Source organism: Pagrus major, chromosome 12 (genome assembly GCF_040436345.1).
Source record: "Pagrus major chromosome 12, Pma_NU_1.0".
Taxonomy (NCBI): Eukaryota; Metazoa; Chordata; class Actinopteri; order Spariformes; family Sparidae; genus Pagrus; species Pagrus major.
In genome coordinates this window covers 20,450,721-20,475,070 of record NC_133226.1, presented here as the reverse complement: position 1 = coordinate 20,475,070, position 24,350 = coordinate 20,450,721, and the positions used below count along the sequence as shown (strand labels likewise).

Here is a 24,350-nt window from a genome sequence, read left to right as displayed (position 1 = left end):
GTTAAAACGCGTATCTTGCAATTGTTGTCTTCCTCTGTAACTGTAAAAAATGTGGCTACGTGTTGGGCTCTCAAGTCTACACTGCATGGCTCTACCCAGGTGCAGCAGTTTGAAGTCATGAGCAAGACAATAGCGTGCTGGGCTTGTTCTTCTTTTCCTTCAACAAAAGACATTTGCCGTCCAGCTCTGAAGGAGAGCAGAGCCAGACCTTCTAGAGGAATGAAGGGAGGAGAGCTCAAAGATTACCCTTTAACTTTTGGGAGTTAAAAGCTCTTATCTATCTCTAGTATCTTCACTCCCGTTTATCAACCTGACTACGGAAATGATATGCACCGTTACCTTGAGTAAACCTGTGGATATCTTTGGATTTGAACATGTTGGAAACATTTGGAATAATGTTGGAACTCAACAAAATATAATATGTAAGAACTGCATTAAAACATCTAAAACAACTACAGCTTTGTTTTATATCTTTAAAAAGTGCGTCCCATCACCTACTGTATCAGAATGTGTAGTTGTTGAGCTTGTTAAGTCAATGAAAGGCATTTGGCTTTGTATTATCGGATCTATTTAAAGGCACCAATTTAATTATCGGCCAATAGCTGAATATATAAATTTCCCATGATACATATTGTGCATCCCTACACCTTATTCCACCCTGTTTCTCCTCTTTCAGTCCTTATTCATTCTCCTTCTCTCTCGGTGCATCTCGCCTTGTTCCACTTTCCCAACTCGTCTATCTGTGCCTCAGACGCTGATACAGGTGAACAGACATGGAGCAGTCTGAGGAATCCTTGGAGAATCGCAGGGAGCTCTCCAAAATGTCAAATCGCTCACAAAGAGGGGTAGTGGTGGTGGTGGTGGTGCAGGGAGAGAGAGGAAGTGGGGTAAAAATATCGATGAAAAGGGAGGGGAAGGTACAATCCATCCATGCCGGTCATGAGAAAGAGAAAAGATAGAGAGAAAAAGAGGAGAAAAAAAAAAAAAGAAAGCGCAAGGCTGTCTGCAGGCATTTGACCAGACCGGACCAGACAGGTAGGTAGGCAGGCAGAGGGAGGGAGGCACCAACCAACCTCCTCTGGTAGGTGCTGCCAAACAGACATGGCCAGGTGTAGAAGAAGTAGCATACATTAGATCCACCAGAACGGAGAGAAAAAAAGAGAATGAGGGAGAAAGAAAGAAAGAAAGAGAGAGAGAGAAAACACACACACATGCACACACCACACAAGCCTGTGAGATGTACAACCCCATGAAAGCTCTGATTATTCATCAGCTACCTACAGTAACCATTTGTTGGGTGTTTGTCTATGTCAAACTGATAATAGAGCAGGTGACAGACAGCCTCCACCTCCTAGTTATCACAGCCCCCAGGACTCTTGCCAGTTACATTCTCCCTCTGTTCTAACAGGACTAAAAAGGAAATGTCTCTTCACATGATCATATCTCATCTTCTAGTGAGAAAGCGACTTCATCCACATAGTTCAAATTTAAACATGGACCAATGACTTAGGCTGTTTAAGCTGACCAGCAGACAAAACCCACAATAAAAACATGAAAAGTCACTGATGGTGCAACAAGCTGAATAAATACCATTTCTAATTAGCTTAGGAACAGTTATGGTGATATATATATAGACTCATTTAGAGCACACAATGAAGTGCATCTTGGACATGGCACTTGTGAATGAGTGAACAAAGTTAAGCAATTATTATTAGGTTCTTATGAATGTGCTTTGTGGGCCAAAGGTTTAATAGGTTTAATAGTGAGTGTACTTACAGGAAGAGGACCAAGGTCACCAGGCTCCATTGAGTTCTTATTCCTCATATGGACTGGATATTTCAACCTGGGATCCTCCTGGTTGTCAAAAGAGAGAGACGAAGAACGATGAGACACAGAGATGCATGTGAATGAAAACAGAGGAAAGATTTTATTAAATGGTTAAAACCAACATTTTACTTTCGCTCTGGTTAGCGGCTCAAAAGCAGCTCTTTGACATGACACAACTCCCCAAAGTTCACTTGAAGAGCTGAATCCTAATAAGGACTGAAGTAAATGTGAAATTAACTAACCACCAGATGTCACTAAAAGATCCTGAAATTTCATCACTTACCACTGCCCTACATTTTTACTGTCTTCGAGTGAAACATAAGATATTAACCATTTCATTTGCTCTGGAATATCTGTGTCCATTCATATCAAATTCATTGTTAAAAACACAAACAGTATGTTCTTTGTTCTTTTCTCTGTTTTTTTAAGGATCCCCGGATGGATGTGCGTCTAGTCTCCTGAAGCATACAGAAAAACAAACATTTGCACTTTATTTTAAGGTCCTAACAAGAAAAACTACGTAAATTGGTACCAATTATTTTAAAAAAAGTAGAGATAAAGATGTGAGAGTTATTTGTTAGCATCGAGTCTTGAGCTGCTGTAACAAGGGAATTTCCAGATTAAAAATACTTTGTCACAACAACACAACTGACTGTTGTCATGAGTGAGGAAAGGATATAAAAAGAGCAATATTAAAATAAAAAGATATAAATGTGAGATAGTTATTTAAGAGTAAGGGAGGGATCCATAAAGTCTTATCTTATCTTTCTACACAGCTGTTGGTGTTGGGAGACTTTTCCTTGAAATATGACACGAGTAAATTCTCATTCATTATTCATTTATTATCGGAAACTTTATATATTTTAATATATGCTGCATTGTATGTAGTGCTGACCTGCCACGCACTAAGGTTATGTAAGTAATACATTGGAATTCTTATTTCCCCTATAATTATGAACAAATAACATAGTTCCTTCTTTCCTGGAAGCTTACTAGGAAACTTGCAGACCTGTAAAATGAAGCCTTCATTCATATTTCAAATAATCCTCTGGCTAAAAGTACAATCCAGCCTGGTACAACAGTGTGTTAGCTCACCCAGGTGGTGGCTCTGCTGTTGTGGTCGATGAAGAAAGGCCGTCCATTGGGGGCTATCCTCATCTCCCAGCCCGGGGGCAGGAAGCTCTGCTGTGTCTTGTGTTGCGACTTGGGGGAGCTGTAGGGCGACGGCTGGGGAGACTGTGGGTTGGAGAACGTGTCCTTTACCGCCCTTCGCACCTGGATGTTGTTGGCTCCCTGGAAAAAACGATGCAGTGAAATATTATCGCTCCCATTAGACTAAAAGGAGATGTAACCGAATACTGGTAACTGACAGCGGGAAACAAATCAACACTGATCCTTTGAAACACAATGGTTGGACAATAACATGGATGGAAACCAGTCCTCCCAAGAGATGCCTGAATAACATTAGAAAAGACCTAGGAAAAACCATCAACATCAGCACCACAATATGTCTGGGAAAGTCAGAGTCAGTCCTCGTTTGATCCCAATGAAAATAACAAGCGAGCTAATCAATACCCATGCGGCATACTCTGTCATCCTGTCAAGTTGTCAGTCAAAATGTCAACAGAAAAGAGCAGCGAGGCTTGATCGGTTCTACAGTTTCAGCTATTACTGATTCCCTGGATATAGCTTCTGTGGCTTAATAACAACAGTATTGTAGATATTTACTGGATAATGTTAAGTCCAAGAAAAACTCCAATATTTTCCTGTACTTCTACCATTAAAAAAATCTATTTCGGTTTAATAGATGGAGACCTTGGTCAAGGCTAAAACACATAATACCACTATTCACGAAACCATGTACCTACAGGCCAGACCATTTGTGGCACCTTGATGTTGCTTTACAAACTTTTAAACAGACTAAAGTTGCTCAGGTTAATGAAGGCACCTACATCACACTGTTCTTTTTGCAACAATTATCACTGTCTGATCTGATTTTCAACAAGAGAAAAGCCTGCGTTATTTAATCCACAGACCTCCCACCTCCTCTGGAAGTTGTAATTACAACATTCAGCAGCGAGTGTTTCACTTCCTTTACTTCTATAATGTCTTGTTAACACAGACACACACACAAACACACACACCTTAATTAAACCTCCTTCAGGTCTGTTCCCTTGGTATAGCACAGGAACATCACCACAGAGTAAAGCCATTAAATGCAGGAGGAGGTCAAAGAGAGACTGTTCTTTTTAAGATACACTGTGCTGATCTTAATTAGCCAAGTTTTATTTATAACTACACTGCATAATTTAAAGTTTAAGTTCAAATGTATTTTGCATAGCCTGGATGATAAATGTGCTCAGATAAAACATGAATTCAAAAATGGTTCACAAGTTTTCTAAAATGTCAGACTAAGATCATTTTCACACACGTAGCAACAACATAATGATGAGTACATAAAATCTGAGAGATGCAACAGAATCAGACACAAAAACATTCAAGATTTGCATGATGTTACACAATAAAATACAAAAAGTTCAGTGATTACTGAGGGCAATAAAATAATGTTCCTCTCTTTTTTTAACAATGCAAATATTCAAGAGCCGAGTCGAATACTTCAAATGCACAGCAGCTGCCTCGCAGTAAAAACCCTCCACTGATGCCAGCTTGCTCCGTGGCTTACTTTCATTAAAATCTCTGATGGGTAGAAAGATTTTACAGCAGAAGAACTGCGGGTACAGGATTTAGAGTAGATCAGGTGTCTGAGTTAGCTCTGAATGTGAACAAAAAAGTCTGAAAATACTTCTGTTTTGCATTTGTTTTGAATGAGATGCTATGTTTTTTTTTATTAGAAATGATATATTAGCTCAAGAGTTTGAGTGAAAAGTCGAATCTTTAAAAAAATCCAATCAATAAATTTCAGAATATCTTAATAAATTTTACGTCCAGCATGCACTCAAGCTGGCATGGACTCCACAAGTTTGTGCAAAACCTGATGAAAAAAAAGTTTTTTTTTCTAATATCAGCTCAACAGATCAAGTGAAAAAATTCCATATCCAAATTATAGAATATTTTACTATTCGCTGTGTCCCCTTTTTGCTTTAATGAAACATGCACTTGAGCTGGCACAGACTCCACAAGTTTGCGCAAAATCTGATGACTCATGTTATCCCAGCAGGATTTGACAGTCTTTTGACAGTTTCTTGTGATGCCACAGAATGCTTGGGCATCTCAGTCATCAATTGCTCCCATAAATGTTCACCAGGGTTGAGGTCAGGTGACTGTGGAGGAAAGTCCATGACAGTCAGGTCATCTTTGGCCTTCAAGTAGTTCTTAAAAACACACCTCAAAGCTTTGCAAGAACTTCGTGAAGACCAAAGAACACATATTCACATGGATAACATGAGTTTCAAAGATCCAACTACATAGTATTTCCTTCGAAACAAATGCTAAATAGAAGTATTTTGACCAACCCTACTTTATATATTATTTTTTTTAATTTTTTTGTTAAAGAATCAGACACTGCATCAACAAAACAGCAGCTAATGTCTACTGTCTGATATCCGAGTCTCTGCAAGTGTTGACTGTGGAGTTTATATCTCTTGTCACTATAAAGACAGGAATGGATGACTTCAAAAATTCAATCTTCCTCTTCTTGTGAGTATCAAAGGAGTTTATAGAGATGGGTAATAAAGATTTTCTAAATGTTCTTTTCAAGATATTCACAAAGGAAGCCATGCTGCACAAATTAATCTTCAGATTGCTTTTATGGCTGCCTTTGTGTTACTAAAATGACCTCTGGATTTAATGATTTTTAATTTACAAGATCCATATCATTGATTTGGACATCCCCGGGTTCGCTTTAGCAAATTACAACAATCATTTGGGATGTGTGATCAATTTAAATAATGGATCCACCCAGCAGTAACTGGATCTGCCATCTTGAATTCACCACGCAAGCTTCATTCTGTTAGCGTCTTTGCTTTAAAACACACTGTGCAGCAGAACGAGATGCTGACTGTGCCAAGAGTGCATACTGTTCACAACAAACTCATCATCATGAATAACAAAGCCGGAGTAAAGCTTGGACCATTTCATGCAACCAATCATCGTTAAATGGAGAGCTGTTTTGGCGCTCAGCAATCAGCTCAGTCGCCATTGAAAATGGAAAAAAAGAGCAGTGTGAAGAAGGAAAATCCTCCATGGTGGGATGAAAAGAAGAGATGAAATGAGAAGAGAAGAGAAGAGCGGTTAAATGATGAGATTAACATTTCCATAGGGTTGGCAAGGATGAAAAGAAAGAGAAGAAGCATCAAGACAGAGTTCACCTGAAAGAAGGAGAGATAAGATTAAAGGAAACTAAGGACTGGCTGATGTAGATGGGTGTAGATCATGATTTGGTCGTGTTTTAAGGGATAGAAATGGTGATACAGTGAAGAATGACAAGAAAATGTGGAAGGGCAAGGACTGGACAAAGAGGAAAGGAAATGGAGATGGTGGCTAATTCTCACCTCCAAGGGGGTGGAAAGGGTGACAGTAGGGGAGCTGAGGCTACGAGGTCGTCGGACTTGGGGCTCATGGAGGTGGTTGTTGGAGGCAGTGGAAGAGGAGGAGGGGGTGGGTGGTGGTGCCAGGGCCGAGGCTCCTCCTGATGCTGCTGCTGCTGCTGCTGCTGAGGTGCTGGCTCCATCTTCAGTCAGCTGTCAGTGAGAATAGCACTTTTGAGGTTAAATGGGGTGAAAACAAAACTTGTTCTCATCAAAAGCCATGCTGTCAGAGATGCTTGTCTGGCACCGGAAAGGTGTGGATGCAAGCTTTTCTCTCAGGGAAAAAAGAGTTTGTAAAACGTCAGAAGTTCATGTAGGCCCAAAGAAGGCCACCATTTTATCGCTTAAAAAATAAGTATTAAAGGGGAATTCAGGTATTTTTAAACCTTAGCCATATATTTACATGTTTTGTTGTGTAAATGCGTCACACTAAGCATAGTTTTTGAAGTTGGCCCAGTAGATCACCTCAGCTGGTAGCCGCAACATGGCTGTAATGGCTGCAACTGTCAAAGTTGCATCCACTAAAAGTGATGAATGTTGCCACTGTCAGGCTGAGGTTGTTATTCTAGGTGTCTGACAACATTATCAAAACGATTCCTACGGAGATAGTCTCGTCTCGCTCAAGTCTTGCCCAAGAAGAAGCCTCGCTCTGAAACCTCAAGAGGTGAGTTGTTACAGTTGTTGATTCACCTAGATTGTCAATATCAGTTAAATATTTAGCCATGAATTTCTTTGCGAGAATTCAGAGACTTCTCCTTGAGAGTGACTTGTGTCTCTGGTTACATAAATGATCTTATCATTTAACAAAGGTCTATCTCCACAGGAATAATCTCTCTAAAGTTGTCTTAGAATAACAACCTTAGCCTGTCGGTGGCAAAAACAAGCACTTTTAGGCAGACAGGAGCTTCTAAATTTTAACTGATTGTAAAATCGGGTTGCATCATGCACATAATTTAACAGATGTTCTTCTCTCCAATCTCATACCTGCACATGCCAAAAGATCTGAAAGTAATGGCGCATCACACACTGAAAGGATATTATCAAGATTATCGTGCCAGAGGGAGCAATGAGCCATCTCATGAGATGTCTCACAGATCTCATGAGGAGGCAAATATAAAGAAAGGGAGACTGGCACAAGAAACTACTGTAGTACCGTTAACACTTACTACAGGCAGAAACAACAAAAGCAGGAGAAATGAGTCTGGATGAGAAAATATTTGGGGACACGTGGTCAACATGGGTTGTCTATTCTTCAATGAGAACTAGAGGTGCGATTTCAACTGCCAGTTTTAATATCTGTTATCAATAATATGTAATCTAACATAACATAAGCCTGAAGGGCTAGAATGTTTATCGCTGCTTGACAACACTATCCACTCTTCAGGGACATCGCCGTCATCGGCGGTTGTCAAATTACTGACGTAATGACAGTTGTTGATTCGGCAGATTTTAAATCCTAGATATGAGACATGTTATTTATCTGGGCAGCCCTGATGACTCTGTGAGCAGTTCGGGAGGTTTAAGACTGGTCTGTACAGCCAACACATTACCAGATAATCTGGGCTGAACTTCAGGATCGGCAAAGCTCCTGGACCAGATTGTCGGGAGAGGTAAATTAAGTATTACGTTGTGGCTGCCAGCTGAGGCGATCGACTGGACAGATTCCAAAACTTTTAGAAAGTATGAATCAATTACACACCAAAACATGTAAATATAGGGCCTAGGTTTAAAAATACCAGAATTCCCCTTTCATGATGGAGCACAGGCTTGGGATCCATAGGATAAGGTACTGAGAAAAATGACAGTTAGTCTTTCTTACATTCTCACCCAATCCACTGACACAATGGGTTAACCCACATTTACAATGGGCCACAACTATGTACCAAAGACAATGCTATGAAATTGTTATGCAAACATCTGGCAGTGTCCTCTTCTTCTGAGCAATAACAAAAAACAGATGAGAATCAGAGAAAGAGAAGTCTGTGCGATGAGAAACAACAGACAAACACGTATAATATAACCGGCGATGTGCTGATAAAAGCAGAAATGAAAGGGTGGATTTCAAGGAGGAGAGACATGAGCATCAAACATACACCCAGTCCCAAGTAGCAGTCTGTCCCTGAGCTCAGACTATGTGGAGTTGCCTCATTTGCAGACAGAAAGACAAGTGGAAAAACAGGGCAGAAATGGGAGAAAAAGGGAAGGGAAAAGTGGTGGTTGCAGTTCCATGCCAGGGTTTAGAAAGGCGAGACCAATAAAGAGTCGCACTTCATCCAGAGTATCAAACAAAGCGCTAGACACGGGGAGAAGGAAGACATACAAGAAAGTTGGAAAGAAACCGGACAGAGAGAAAGAAAGAGTTGAGAGAGACTGATTATCTGTCCGTCATTCTTTATGGCTACACAGAGGAGAAACACAGGGGGGGAATAGAGGAAGAGGTCCGACACACGAGGTGACCGAGGTGAGGTCCAGTCCCATGCATAGAGTCCAGCCCGCCTGCAGACCTGCTGTACCTGCACGATCGGCCTAGTCCAGGTAGTGGTGCGGCTGTTATGGTTGACGTAATAAGTTCTTCCCTTGCCGTCCTTCCTCTCTTCCCATCCAGGGGGCAGGCCAGGGGTGGTCAAGGCGTAAGCAGTCGACGTGGGAGACTGGCCGAGTGTAGAGAGAGAGCAAAGACAACTAATCAGTACAGGCTGACATGTGGAGAGACATGAGGAGGGAATCTTTAATTACTTTTAAATGATTCTGCATGGAAAGAGAGCTTGGGCACAAATGTGTGTCTGTGAAAGTGGATAGAAACTGATGTTTTCAATCAAGTTTAGAATTATTCCAACATACCACATGTTTTTTCTCAACATCTATCAAGAACAACACAAGAGCTTTGAGATATTTTCCCATTTCAGCTGCACAGCACAGTAACAGAAACAGTTTAAGAGCAACATATGTTAGAAGATTTCTAACTCTAATGGAAAAGTAGGTGGCTGCGTATGATGTGAACTTTCACACACAAAACACAATAACACAGAGCAGTACTAAAATAAACAGCACATGGGGAACGTGGTGGATCATTATTACGTTGCTGAGTGAACTATTAACCACTTGTAGAGTAAAGATTACTGAACTAGTAAACCCAACAATCACAACTTTAAATGTGGGGACATTTTAGATATGGCTGTACAAAGATAGCACTCTTCAACGTTGGACACCAGAGATGTTAAAAGATTTGCTTTTACACAAACTTCTTCAGTCTATGTTGAAGAGAATGTTTGCTGTATTTTTTTAATGTATTTTGTGTCATGGAAATGTGTCATACTGAAGGAAAATGTTGTTATGCTGCCTTCTTGGATAACAAAGCTATACAAAAGATAGCTTCTGAAAAAAATGTAATTAAATTAAATGAACAATAATGTTGTTGTGTGGCTTTCTACCCAGGTGTAGGATCTAATTAAAATTTGTCAGGGGAAACATGTGGCCCATCGTACATGTCAGGGAATTAAGAGGTGTGTGACTGATAGGGTTTAAACTGCATATAAACTGTGATATTACCATAGACTCCTCACCACCTGAGACTGTTTGAGCTCTTGTTCTTCTTCTCTGAGAGCTCTGCTGGTGGTAGACAACAGGGGAAGATGGTCTTTAGTTCACAATGGTCATGTTTTCATTGATAGAGTGGAAGTCAGGGGCAAGGGAGAGTGATTGGGCAGCAGTGCAGGTTGAGTGAGGAAATACTGAATGCACAAAAGGGGGGAATTAATTCTCAAAGGGAGTGAGGAGTGACGGAAAGGGAGGAGATTCTTGTGATTATGGGCCTTGGTGGGAAAGTGTGGTAACTGTGAAAATAGAAAAAAGACAGGGGACACCCACTGAAGCTGTGAGGTTGATTGGTAGCAGGAAGGAGCACACTTAATTTGGAAAGTAACTGCAGTTGTGATTGGTTTACGTGACTTCACACAAAGTGTGGGTCAACGCTGTCAGTGAATTTTGGGTAAGTAAGTAAATCAACTGTAATATTAAGACAGACAAAGAATAAAAAAATCAAGACAGTCTGAGTCGCAGAAGTTTCAAGCTCGCATTTCCCTGTTGGAGGGAAGACACAGATTTTTTTCCCCTGGACTGTAAATTTAATCCCCAACCAGTGCAGCGTCTTAAATCTCAACCCATGACGTGAAAGCTACAGTAATACCAGACAGAGAAAACAGTTCTGCATCCTGAAAATGTGAGAGCAGCGAATGTGAATTACTGTGCTGAAGTTCAGAGAAAGTTCATAAAAAGGAGTTTGAATCTCAGACGAGAAGAAAATGATCAAGTGAGGAGAAAACCAAAAATAGAAATTGTACCCAAGCAATTCAAAAGATGTGCCACAAGCAAGATGACAATAGCAGTTCAGCTGACAATGTTTTATAGAGACACGTACTGGATATTGTTCTACTTCTTCTAAACTACATAATCTGGAGGACAGTTAGTTAGTTAGTTGATTTGCACTGCCAACCCTAAAACAACAATCAGCCTTTTAACTACAGTGAAGAATAAACTGAATTGGAATTTCTGATGTCACAACCATAAAATAAATAAAGAAATATACAACCCCAATTCCAAAAAGAGCTGGGACGCTGTGTGAAATGTACATAAAAACAGAATGCAAACAAACTTTGTTTACCGACGATGAATTTATAACGATGCCCCTTTCACAACCAACCATGACACTATCACCTGTTACCAGTGAGCCTGTTTACCTGTGAAATGTTCCAAACAGGTGTTTTTTGGAGCATTTCACAACTTTCCCAGTCTTTTGGTGACCCTGTCCTAACGTGTTTGAAACTTGTTGCTGGCATCATATTCAGAATGAGCTTATATTTACAAAAATGAATGAAAAAGTATTAGCAAGTAATCTGTTTTATCTGTTGTAAACAGCATCCCAACTTTTTTGTAATCAGGGTTGCACATGGACACAGACGCTCAGATCTGTTTAGCTATTTTTACCAACTTCCTATTAAAGGATACTTGTAAAAGATACTACTTTTGTTATTGTCAATAAATCCCAAGACAAAAACCAATAAATCAAAATATAACCGAAAACAATATAAAGTATTATCTGAGTAGCAAAAGCCTGATAGACAGAAGCGTATTTCTCAGTGATGTGGGCCTCCATTGTTGTACAAAAACAGTTTTATTTCATATATTTAATATATTATAAATGAAATAAATATTAAACAGAATAACATAATATTTATAAATTCTAAATACCTTAAGGAGTCATAACTGTTGCACTAGCTGACATGTTCCTTTATTACCTTTCGCCAATTCCATTCTGGTTTGAGTAACATTTACTAAAAACTACAATATCCAGATGTATTAGGAAATTGATGAGTTTTTTTATGAGTCTTTTTATTTCATTCTCAGTAGCAACACATGAGCTTTAGTACAGCTTTCCACAGAAAGGAAAGGGAAGTCATAAAGTACCGAGTGGCGGAGTAACACATTGTTGGTTTTGGACTTTGTATGGGATTTGATGACTATAAGAGAAATACTGAACAATGCCAGCCTTATCCTTTCGTCTCATCAGAAGTGAAGGCTACCTTTTTTCCGAGAAGCAATCTCATTTGCAGTGATTGATACAAACAGCACACATCCACCTACGATCACATTTAATTTCATTAGGAATGAATTAACCTTCACTGTGACGGGAAACTGCTCAAACATACGGTTTCCCTCTGATGGCTTCTTAATGAGCCTACTGTTGTCCGGTCCTTAGAGACTTGGCATTAAAGAGAAAGGCTGACATCAGCACCTGTACTTTTCCTTGGCTGGACACAGTCTCTGCTGTGACTCAGCTTTGTGACAAACATTTGACTCAGATCTTGTGACAGTCTGTTGAGCTGAATCTCCACTGATGCTATGACTCAGGACTCTCTGGGGAACGTTTGCTCTGACGCTGTGTGCTGTCCTACATCTTACTAGCCAATGCTTTCTACTGGAATGGTCATTCTGCTGGGACACGGCTGTACAGCCAACATTTCTACAATACATCAAACTCCTCACTGCTGCGAGTGAATCACAAAGAGCAGAGAGAAGTAGTGAGGAGGGTGAGGAAGAGGTATGGCAACCCTACAGAGGCGAGAAGAAAAGGAATAAACGGTAAATCAAAGAGAGCAGGAAGGAAAGGTGAGGAGAAAGCAACACCTGCCTAGTATGAACAAGTGGAAATTTTAAATGCAAGGAGGAGCAAAGACGTGATGTGTGCTACACCCACAGCACTGAGGCATGCCAACAGAGAGTAGGTAATTAGGACAACAATGCCTGCTTGCTTGACAAACAAAGGGCTGTTCCCTACGCTAGAAGCAATTTAACAAGGAAAGGAAGGAAGTCAAAGAAGAAAGAGAACAAGATGGAGGGGAATGTCGGGGTTCACATGTATGTACCATTAGAGGAGGAGCCTGGGCCTGATCACTGACACCATCCGTCATACTTGAGGATCGGAGTCTGTTTGACAGCTGGCCCTGTTAAAAAAAAGCAAGTAGGGAAAGAAGAAACAACTTTACTGCGAGCACTCTGTCAAAAAGACCCACCTGGAAATCAGTTAGTCTGGCTTTATTTACACCATTGAGTCTTTTGAATGTGGAGGGATTCAGGTTTTGACTGCTGCTTTAAAACTGCACTCTCACCAGAGCAGAGCTAGGCCCTGGCACTTCGCCGTTGGTATCAGGAGTGAGTGACAGCCTCAGATTTAAGTCTTCAGAAAACTCCTGGGTGACGGGTGTTGGTGGCGGCGGGTGTTGTGGTGTCAAGACGGAGGAGGGGCCAGGCAGAGACTGACTGTCAATAGGATCCTCTTCTGTGATTAGCTCCCAGGACTACGGGAGCAACAAGGAGACACAGCCATGAAACAATAGTAACATTTTATCTCTAGAGACAGATGTGGCTCGGTATGTGTATGTATTTGTATTTGTATATGTATATTCTTCTCTCTCACATTGTCCAGGTCTCTGGGCTCCAGGTGCTCATTCTCTAGGTCTTCACTGATGTGACGTCTCGAACGGAAAACACGATGTGCTTCCTGATGGATCTGCCGCTGTTGATTGTCACTCTCAGTCTCTGAAATAACATCCCTGAAGGAGAGGAAGGGATTTCAGACAAAACACGTGTGATTATTTCAGAAAAAGACTTGGATTCTTGTCACCACTGAGGTTTTATAGGCAACCAGCAGAGCTACAATAGTCCCACATATGACCTGATTTTCTAATTTTTTTTTAATGGAAAAATATATTTAAAAACTAAAAACACAAGGAGAGAGATCAGACATACATGTTGGAGGGCCTTTTCCACTGTGTAGAGCGGTTGTTGTGGTTGACATAGTAGGTACGTCCCAGGTTGTCCACCTTCTCTTCCCAGCCTGGGGGCAGTGGGGGCAGCAGCTGCTGGGGTCGCTGGGAGCCCGAGTCCGCAGACTCATCCCATCCCTGAAAAAGAAAGTTTTTGTCATCAGGTTTTATGAGTAACTCCAAGATCCCGTGGTCACAGATATCCCAGTGAGCTGACAGCTCGTCAGACACGCATGCACATTGGCAAATCGTTCCGATTTAGGATGGGATTCAAGCTTGGAAATGCATCAAAGATGATTCGCTTGTGGCTGGTGAAAACCTTTTGAGGACTGTGTCGTGGTTTAAAATGTTTTTGTCTGACAAGTTGCTCACTGGGCCTCTGACCACAGAATATAAGACCGAGCTAATGGGCATTAATATCACTGCCATCATTAACAAATTTGAACTCTCTCTTTTAGGATAAGTTGGCAGAGAAGAAACCATGAAGAACAACAGTAAAGCTGATGTAATACATTTCATTTCAAATCCAGAAAGTGAAAATGAGAGAATTTTCACTTTGAGGGAGGTTCGCAGTGTGGCATTGAAATTTTAATACGTTGGCTGTGAAATGTCACTTCATCTGTGAAGACTTTCACTTTTTCTTTTTTATTGCACCTCTCTTGCACTTGACAAGAAATCCACAATTGAACACACACACACACACACATGCAAGAACACACATAAAGTAAAAGGGGAAGAAGCTCCGATTTCTCCAAATAACAGGCAGCATTGTAAATGGTTTTTCCATACGCTGACCTGGAAAAGACTTTCACCAGATTCTGGCAGAGATGCTGCCTGAATTCTTAGAGAAAAGAATACAAAGAAGAGCCATCCGTTCTCCTCTTACTCTCAAAAACCACTCACATTTTCTATTGGTACAAATTGTGAAACTCGCTTTCATCTTCATGCTTAGAATCGTGTTTTCTTTACGTGGAAGGAAGGAATAAGACTAGGATCTACCTCGGCTTCCTCCCTCATCTCTCCAGCCTCCTCCTCTGGTCCTCCTTGTTTGGGCAGATAGGCCATCTTCAGGCGCAGGTAACCCTTCACCCTGGACTTGTGACTACAAGGATAACATCAGCAAAAATGGACCCACATGAAAACAGCACATCATAACCAGGTGGCCCCTGCACCCTCAGGGCCTCTTGTAGGCTAATGCTGAGAAATGCAGGGGAGTTTCCAAAGTGCCTATTAGCACCAGATGGTCTTTCACCTTCAGTGTTCAACTGACCGTCACATTAACTTATTGCTCACCAGGGGTGATATGACACCAGTCAACATAGCATTGCAAACCACAATTAAATTCACAGAGAGTTTAGTAATCTGTCAATGTCCAACTACTTGCTAATTGAGGAAAACCAGACACAATTTAACCTATGAAGTTAAATTACTGGTATCACATTTCACTGTTTACTTGTCACACCTGGTAGAAACTGACCTTCTGGGCCGCAGGAGGAAGTCTTTAAATGTGTAGGGCCGCTCCATAGCCGGGTCCTCTGTCTGCAAATTAAAAGGGAAGTATTGTTGACAGTAATCAATTGCACAGACAGGCAAATACACATGTTGCAGGGTATGAGTTTACAACACGTCTGGAACCCACTGCACAGCCATCCCAGGATATTATGCAACAGTGAGCGTCTCCTGTTACATATTGAACAGCAAAATTGTCTTTTGTAATTCACAGCAATCTCCCACTACTGTCTGACTAGGCCAAACCAGTCCAGACTGGCTGCTCACCACATACTGCTCCGTAATGTACTACTAAATCAGACTGTCAGTTTCCATATCAGGGTACAAGCTTGACTGCAAGTTTTGTATAAATGATAATGATAATAATAATAATAACTTGAGATGAAGCTTCGGGGACCAAACTCATTGAAAATTCAGTCTTAATCTACTCAGCCTCATGCAGATGAAAAGACAGGGGGAGTTTCAAAGTCCACAAAAGATTTCTGGAGCTTCACAGCAAAGTGTTGTGGCCTTCTCCTAAACAACTAAAGTAAATGGGGACAATTTAAACGTAAAATGGCTTCCTAAAGCTCATCCGCCCATTATGAAACGACGTAATTTACACTCACAACATGGCCGAGCTTGTGCACCCAATTCAGATCGGCTTAGCAGCTACAGTGAAGATATTGGCTTAAATTGGCTTAAATCAGTTTGGGACCTCAGGGCTTCTGTAACCATGTTGTGGTTCCAACAACAAGTCCCAATCTAGTTCAGCTGTTTAGGAGAATGCTGCAACTCTAGTTTTGCTGTGAAGCTCCAGAAATGTTTTGTGGAATAAAAACTTCAGCATGACGGTGAGTAGACAATGGCTGAATTTTCATTTTTGGCTGAACTTAACCTTCAACATGAGCTGGCACAAGACCTTTTGCACTTTGCAGTGAATGAAAACTGTGTTTGGAGAAAGTTTCAAGCTTCCACAAGGCAAATGTGGCTGCCAGGTTAATTCAGATGAGTCAGAAACTTATGAGGGGAGGTCTAGAGGAAGCTAGTATAAAGAGAAAGGTGATGACTAAAGTAATGTCCAGTAACTATGAATGACGATCACATCATCTATACAATAAGGCTGCAACTATTTTCATTACAGATAAATCGTTTTCAAATTGCTGCTTTTGTCTAACCAACAGTCCAAAAAAACCACATACTTTTCATTTACCGTCATAAATAACATGAAAAGCAGCAAATCCTCAAATTTAGGAAGCTGAAATCAATGTTTGATCTTATTGAAAATGGCGAACGACAGCCAATCGACTGATTGATTAATTAACTAATCACTGCTGCTCAGCTACACAAGCATTGCAGTAGCTTATTCATGCTCAGCTCAATCTTTTTCAGCCTTAGCTGCATCAGAACCAAATATTCTCTATCTTGTCCCCCCTGGCTTCACCTCTCAACATGACTCAGCTTTTATCTGCTGCCAATTTCCTGGACCTATGGGAGCCAAATAAGACATTAATAATTAACCCCAACACCTTTTACTGATGTGCTTTAAAAGGTTTACAACTTGAAGAGAACTTCAGAGAGACACAACCAGTCTGACAGCACAGCTCTGTACCAAGTCGACGAGGTGCTTGATCAGAATGATCTCAAAGTCTATTTGTTTGAGTTTCAGGTCCTGTTTGCCTACGTCAAACCATAACTGTAAAAACTGCCAAGCAGCACACACTGGTTCTACATGTTATTGTTTGAAAAAGCTTTTATCTCCCTGCAGTCCACAGTTTCCAAGCGAGTGCATGTGAATGTGTGAATTTGACAAGTGTAGCTTTTTCCATTGATTCAGGGGACAGCCCCGCCCTCAGGACGCTCTGTTTACATTCTAGACAGCCCGCTTTCCACGTCTAACAAGGAGTGTGCTGTTTGATCACAACAACACGCTACTTGTGTGGCTAGCACTTTCTCACACTCAAGACAGACGCCCACAAAGGCACTCTTTGCCCGACCTTCACAGAGGTTGATCAGGCAGAGCAAAAACCGAAGATAAGAAACAGCTGAGTATTCAAAACAGTCAGTCTAGCCACAAACACACACACACACACACAAATAACTCACCGGCAAATGGCTGAGAGGAACATCAACTTGTCCCAGGAAATCATCTCTGGTCTAGGAGAGAAAACAATAAGGTCACCTTCAGCAGCTTAATTTTAGAAGTAGCAGCTTTCTGTGTGTCTGGGGAATACCCAAATATCCAGCGGGGGAAGAGAGGGGGCAAAACCACAATGTTGTAATGAATTACCTAAGGCCCAGCAGCATTTTGTGTTTATTGTCACAGACAGAGTGAAAGAGACAAAAGATTTTCATTTCATTGACGGCTGCATCCAGAAATATCCTCTAGACTATTTTTATGGACACCTGTGACCTGAAAATCTCAGATGGTTGCAAAACTGTGAAGTGCAATTATGTTTGAGCAATTTCTTCCACGTTCATTGTGGCTCATCTTTTCTGCCAATCAGCAAAGATTTCCACAAGTGTCCCTGCAGAGAGGCTCAGTCTAGGGTTTTATTTCTGGACAGGCCTTTGGTGTCATTTAATAGGAGAAGAACCCGTGAACCCAGCAAGGAAAAATAACATCCACTGCCACCAGATTTGAAGCCAAGTCAGCCAAACAGAGGGAGAGAAGGATAGATGTGATGACAGGGGAGAACCAGGGAAGGTTTGCGTTTCAGATTTAAGAGGCCCGTAGATTTATCCGTCCTTTTGTCGTAATTAATGCAGACTGGGAGGAAAAGAGGGAGTGGACGGATGACTGGGCCGCACAGCAGCAGCCCCCATTAGTGATTACCTGTGTGAGATGGAAAAGGCCATTCTTGGAAGAAGCCTGTGTGTGGGACACAACTGATTTAGACAACAGGCATTATCTGACAATGTTCGTTTCTAAACACTGTTGGTTTCTCAGTTTGAGTATTGATCCACCTGTATGTTGTGGGAGACTTCATGGGTTGTCAGGAAGTGTACAATACAAAAAATACTAACCCACTGTTGTTAATAAAAGAGCAACCTGGCAGTCTCAATGTTTCTTTTGAAGACTGCTCATGTATTCCTCCAGCCTTTATGTACAAAAGAAGGTATTTTCAATGTCATCTGTAAAAGTTGCTTCAGCACTGCACACGAGTAGTGCAGTCATAAAAATTCAATATGGAGTTATGAAAACAATTTTCAACTGAACTGAAAATGTGGCGAACTCTTTATATCAACTTGATCTGACAATGAAACTTAATAATATTTGTGGTGCCTTGTTTAATTTGAGTCAGCAAAAATGAACTGCACATGAAAGAAAATTCAAAACCACTTCTTTCATCCTTAGAGCTTCCTTAAATATGTTCAAGTCTAGTTTTGCAAAGTCAATATTTAAGTAATGTAGTAAAAACAATAAAAAAAACCTGCACTGTTGGTACTTTCTTACAATTATGCTGGCTAAGTCCCACGTTTTCATACAAGTTTAAGGTATACGGCAGACACGCTGGTTTATTCTGATCATCAAAAGGAAAAAATAAAAGCAAAAGTGTTGGAAAGTGAGTGCACTCGGCTCCCACCACAGTTAACAGACCTGGAATTCAATGGTGATAGGTTACAAATGAGTCACATAAAAAGTAGAGTTATTAATGTACAGGCACGTAAACAAGCACTTGTCAATCCATGTGTACTCTCTCTCACACACACACCTACACACACTTTATTTTAAACAATTTCTTCCTGGAAAAAGTCAGAACCACTACTGTGTAAATTACAGCAGTATCTGCTTGCACTTCCCAGAACAGCTCAACGATTCATTTACTGCTTTGCATAACTCCTGAGTAACTCAAAACAGTGAATCACGAGCTTTATCTGAACTGGACGAGAGCAACAAAAGCAACCTGGACCACATCATGAGTGTGACAGTATCATATTACACTCTTTGATATGTGTTGATCTGCTAGCAACAATGTGAATTTGTGAAACACTTATTTCTGTGTAAATAAAGTTTAGAATTACAATCAATGTTGCAACTAGCACTTGCTTCACCTTTGCGACCATTCTAAATGAACCTATAATGAATAGTGGCTCTGTAGCCTATGAAATAGTCTGTGGTGATGGCAGTGTGTATCATGGGACAAACGGCTGTTTTTTCTGTCCTTAACAATAACAAGCATTTTAAGCTGTGGGTATGAGTATGCAGAGGGATATAATTGCAGAGTCATCAAAGGGTCACAGTTGAGCCTGCAGCTGCCTCCCAGGGCCAGGTTACACTCAGAGTGGGAGGGAGGGTGCCATCGATGACCCAGAGGAGGAGGAGGGACGATGAGTTAAAGAGGCATGAGGCAGATGAAGGCCTGTTATCTAGCAGCTAGCTTCAAAAAAAGTTAGTAGCTCTTCTTACACAACAACTTCATATTGTGGGGTCATATTGTGAAATGTATTACTGTATTATCTGTTTGACCGATGTCATATGTTTAACTATGTTTAACATGTGTATACATGTCTATAAGGGTACTGCCTAAGATTGCAAAATTAGATTAAAATGATATTGTAATGTATCAGAATATACTTGCTTTCTCATAGTAGGCAGTGCTGCTACACCTTAAGCACTGGTTGCCACCGCCGTAATATGAAACAGAATAAGAATGGGCTGTAACTAGCTAACTACTACCATAATTTGTGGTTGCTACTGCCACACAAAATCATGTTGCAGGAGATGGTGGACAAGAGAGAGACACTTTACCCGTATTGCAGGTAGATATTGCGATAACAATTATTATGATTGTTTCTGGCCACAATAATCATGGAGTACAGATCTGATATCGTAACAGCTCTTTGTTGTTTCATATCCAGTAAAAGAAAAAACACAAATGGGCCACTTCAACCAAATCACAAAACGCTTACACATACATCTCTCTGTATGCTGAGAGTTTTGGATTTTACATATTTGTTTCTCTGATTTCTGCCACTACTCAAACAATGGAGGGGAATGCAATTCCATTTGTGGTGCTCACACCAAAGATTCACACCTGCTGATTTTTTAAAATGGTGTTCTTCAAAGATGTAAGCACCACCAATGAAATTCCATTCATGCATAATGTACCTGAACAAATAAAACCAAATCTATCAACATGTCTTGATGCCACAAGAGGGAATAATAACAATGGGCATTGCTAATGGTGGCTGCACTTATCTGCTATGCATGAAGAGGTGGTAGCAGACTGAGAGTTTATGATATAGAGCAGCTTGGAACAGGTCCAGACTGGCAGTGAAGTGTGAAAAGGTTGTCTCACCTACTCAACAGTCTTTGTGCTGACACAACTGAATTACAATGCCGTGCACCTCTGAGAGATCAGAGCTGACAGAGAAAAGCCCTTTACAACAATAGCAATATCAATTCCTCTCACATGCTACTGGACCAAAATAAACATCCATCCACAATCCCGTCTCAGGTAAATATAGCAAACCCAGTGGCCTGAAAGAACTCTTTGTGAATGGCAACTGGGGGTGAGCGTCCAGGCAGGGCTGTAACAAGGCCATGGCACGGTGGCATAGCTGTCTACAGATAGTCTAGCTGGCACACACACACTTGTAGTATCCCATCATGCAGGGCTTTAAAAAGGGGCACTCCAACTCCAGGCGAGCAGTTGGGGAAGACCTGTCATTATGGTCTAAATGAGGATTTCCTTGTTGCATGAGAAACAGGAAGCCCTTGGGTAACACAACACCATGTGTCTTTAGAAAAGGAAAGGAGAAGGTGTGAAAAATGCATTCAAGTGTGGCCTAAGTGCTGTCAAAACTCTGACTAAAAATATGTTGAGATTGTAGATCCAAAACCAGAAATAGTTTTCCAAATCATACACCATAACATTTGGGTTCAAGGTTAAGCAATTTTTAGCATAATGCAGATATCCTTGTGGGCACATTGCAGAGTTGTTTTTGTAAACAAAAGTTATGTTAACATTCAGCGTTACTGACTTTGGCATTGTGTGAATCCTTGTGGTCCAACAAACTGCTGAATGCACTTCCTTCCGCATGAGACACTTGCACAACGTTTTTTGAATATTTTAAAACCTGCATTATTAAACATAAGAGCATGGATCCCTGTCCCAGGGGGCTGGGTTAAGACAAAAACTTAGAAATGACGCCTGAATTCACCAATTCATTGGTCATGTCAATGACATCTGAAATATGCATACCTTTTTCATTTTATGTGGATGTGATGTGCCTAGAACATTGCCTTTTCACAGTCATCTACACTGTAAATGTCTTTAATCAAGGTTAACAGGCAAGTTGTAACCATAGTAACAACTGCAAGACAGGGTTACACAAACTCACAGACTCACTTACATTGACAATGCCGGGCTCAAGTGGGGTTTGAACCTAAAAAGAACGGCTGTCGAATTTGATAGGACTCAGTTTCACCTTTGTCTAACTCACTCTGGTTTGGACAAAAAAATGCAGGCTGAGCCACACCATACTTTACATCCATATTAATTTGCTAGCAGTTAACATGCCTTCACCGGTGCAATGTTGTGTATCTTGGCACCTCACTATCACCTAAAGATCAGTGGAATAATGTGGAATAATTGTCAGGACTGTGTACGTGCTTACATGTGCATCCTCATGCACGAGGCAACCAATTCGAGGAACGACTCATAAAAAGCTGCTTCATAGCAGTACTAGAAAGTCAAGTACACCACAGAGTACAATTTGAGCCATTATCATTCATCAGTATAGTACAGTGGCCATGACTCATGAAATAATTAAACAGATGGGGAAAGCAGAAAGTAGTGGTAGTGTAGCTGTAGCCTTCAAAAATCAATCTGAAAAGTAACAATTACTTGTAAAGCCTGGTATACTTACAACGTGTGACAAGACATCATAACAGTGCTTCATTTTCAGGTGTAAATATCCAGGTTGTATACATTGTAAAAGTAGCAGGCGAGCACAATATTTAAGCATCTGTTTTAGGCAATCCCTGATGACCGCTGGCAGCAGACCCTTCATAGGAAACTACTGGGAGTAATCCTTATATAGTCAATGACAGACCCATAATTTAAATATCTACAATAAGGTTTAATGCTGTAATTTGAAGCTGCATCTTGAAGTTTCTGTTTATTGTCCACATTTTTTAAAAGCGAGGTACAGAACATACTGCTGCTAAAAAGTCTGATATCTAAAGTGATTTAAGAGGAGGCTTGTGAATGGTGAATGGATTATAAAAGTCAAACTCTCAAGATTTGTTTTGCTTCCAAAGCTTGAGCTATACATTCATGGAGTTCAGACAGCAACATCAAAAGACTCAAGGCTTCAGGACACTGATAGCTTGTCAAACTTCCTGATCATCGTTTGGGCCATAACGATGTCTTAGGTCTTAATCACTCATGCAGCAGCTGCAGGGATACGGATCCATACCAGCCTCGAGCCAAAGAAGACACGCCGCCTGCCCGCTCTCAAAATCAACAACCGTGCTCGAAACAGACTAAAGATAGAAACAGCCAACTCTCAAAGAGCACTGGCTGCAGTTAAGGGTATTACCAAACTTAAGTGTCACATTTCTGTGAAGCAGAAGGCGACAAGTGCATTGGGAAAGAAGGGATCCATCCCTGTTCCTGTTTTCCTTTCATGACTGGCCGATGTGCGTAAAAAATTCAAATTCCTGTGGTCGTGAAGTGAAAGAGAGCCAGTGTGTGTGATTTAGTTCAGCAACGATGTCTGTGCTTTTCACTTCCCAGAATGTCACCACCCTCTTCCTGCACCATACGGATTTCTGCTCGTCTGGGGTGGATTCAGCAACTGAAATAAGTAAAATACGAGGAACTATGCAAATTTGATGTGAAATACTTAAAAAATTCACAAAGTCTGTATAATTTAGACAGGCAGGCTCGACTTTTTACCCTGATTCTCATTTGTTATGTCCATGTTCCTCCTAGATGCCCCCCTTCTTCTGGCTTCACTACATGCTATCATGTGTTCAACTAAATGTCATATGAGCGAGATGATCCATCCACTATTTGTTGTGGCCATTTACTATTCATTCTCAAATTAATTTATCTATCATGAAAACAAAAACAACGCTAATCTCATTGTTATAACAACATTTGCAAAATCTTTTTCACCAATCCACCCAACAATCCTGCTAAAGTTTTTCCAATTATTTACCTTGGGATTATTCCTTGTCGAATCATTGCCAAGACTCACATCCTGATCTCCACCTCCGCCTGGGGTGAAATATATCTTGAAATGAGGCTGCCTTCTTGAAGTCTCCCCACTGATTTTGAAAGTACAGCCATTAGATCTGTTTCTTGTTTCCATATCTGTTTGGTTCTCCTCTATAGCTTGGCTATCAGTACCAGTTTTCTGGTGTTGATTCTCCAGCAGCAGCCTCTGATGAGACGAGCTTCTCTCCAATCGAATTCTTGGGTAACGCACCATTCTGGCAAATCCAACATCTGTGCATTCTTCTGGGGATGCAGCAGCTTGTTGCCTGCCCTGGCTCTGATCCTGGTTCTGATTTTGCTGGAGCTGAAACACAAGTCTCTGTGTTCCACCATTAACAACAGCGGACTGGTCCAAGCTCGGCTGCTGGACAGACCAGCCAGTACCACCATACGGGAGGATTCTGAAATGCTGGATGTCAGAACCATCAGGAGAGTTTCTCTGGATACAAATACCACCAACAGTGATACCAGGTTGGCCTCTGCTATAAACAGTATGGCCATTGGAACCAATGCTAAAGACCCTGCGTTTGGGCAGGTCCGGCTCTGTCAGAAAAGTTTGTGAATTTAAAGACTCTGGGCTGTCGTACGGAGGAGGCGGATGTCTCGGAACATCTTCTCCGATCTGTTCGGTATATGCAGGTGCAGGTCCTGGAGGAGTATAACAGGGCGGTGGGACATCATCGGCATGACCACGGGCATCTCCATTACTTGATCCATTGGAGCGCTGGAGGGAGATGTGCATGGAGGAGCTTTTCGTGGGCCGTGGCTCAGTGTAGGCGGCGAGCTGAGGTATGAACATGGAGGAGCTGCGTTTAAGCGAAGGCTCCGACCGCGAACCAAAAGCTCTCGGTGGGACTGGCTCCTGAGAAGGCCTCGATACCGGAGGAGGCTGCATGCGGAGCGGTGTGACCACATCCATGTCTCCCTGCTGC

General features: G+C 41.2%; 1 protein-coding gene across 4 annotated transcripts in view; it reads right to left on the bottom strand.

Moving 5' to 3' along the window:
• Nucleotides 1–24,350, bottom strand: part of nedd4l (NEDD4 like E3 ubiquitin protein ligase) — a 48,049-nt gene that overhangs the window by 8,157 nt on the left and 15,542 nt on the right. For 2 of the 4 annotated variants that reach the window (XM_073477446.1, XM_073477444.1), the window contains exons 6-18: nt 18,021–18,056; nt 17,291–17,341; nt 15,174–15,235; nt 14,696–14,798; nt 13,680–13,834; nt 13,348–13,483; nt 13,040–13,228; nt 12,797–12,874; nt 9,924–9,983; nt 8,888–9,025; nt 6,339–6,527; nt 2,923–3,120; nt 1,777–1,854 (exon numbers count right to left, since the gene is read on the bottom strand). In XM_073477446.1, the coding sequence (XP_073333547.1) occupies nt 1,777–1,854; nt 2,923–3,120; nt 6,339–6,527; nt 8,888–9,025; nt 9,924–9,983; nt 12,797–12,874; nt 13,040–13,228; nt 13,348–13,483; nt 13,680–13,834; nt 14,696–14,798; nt 15,174–15,235; nt 17,291–17,341; nt 18,021–18,056 (1,473 nt within the window). The remainder of the gene's footprint in view (nt 1–1,776; nt 1,855–2,922; nt 3,121–6,338; nt 6,528–8,887; nt 9,026–9,923; nt 9,984–12,796; nt 12,875–13,039; nt 13,229–13,347; nt 13,484–13,679; nt 13,835–14,695; nt 14,799–15,173; nt 15,236–17,290; nt 17,342–18,020; nt 18,057–24,350) is intronic. The other 2 variants (XM_073477445.1, XM_073477447.1) reach the window with 2 other exon arrangements.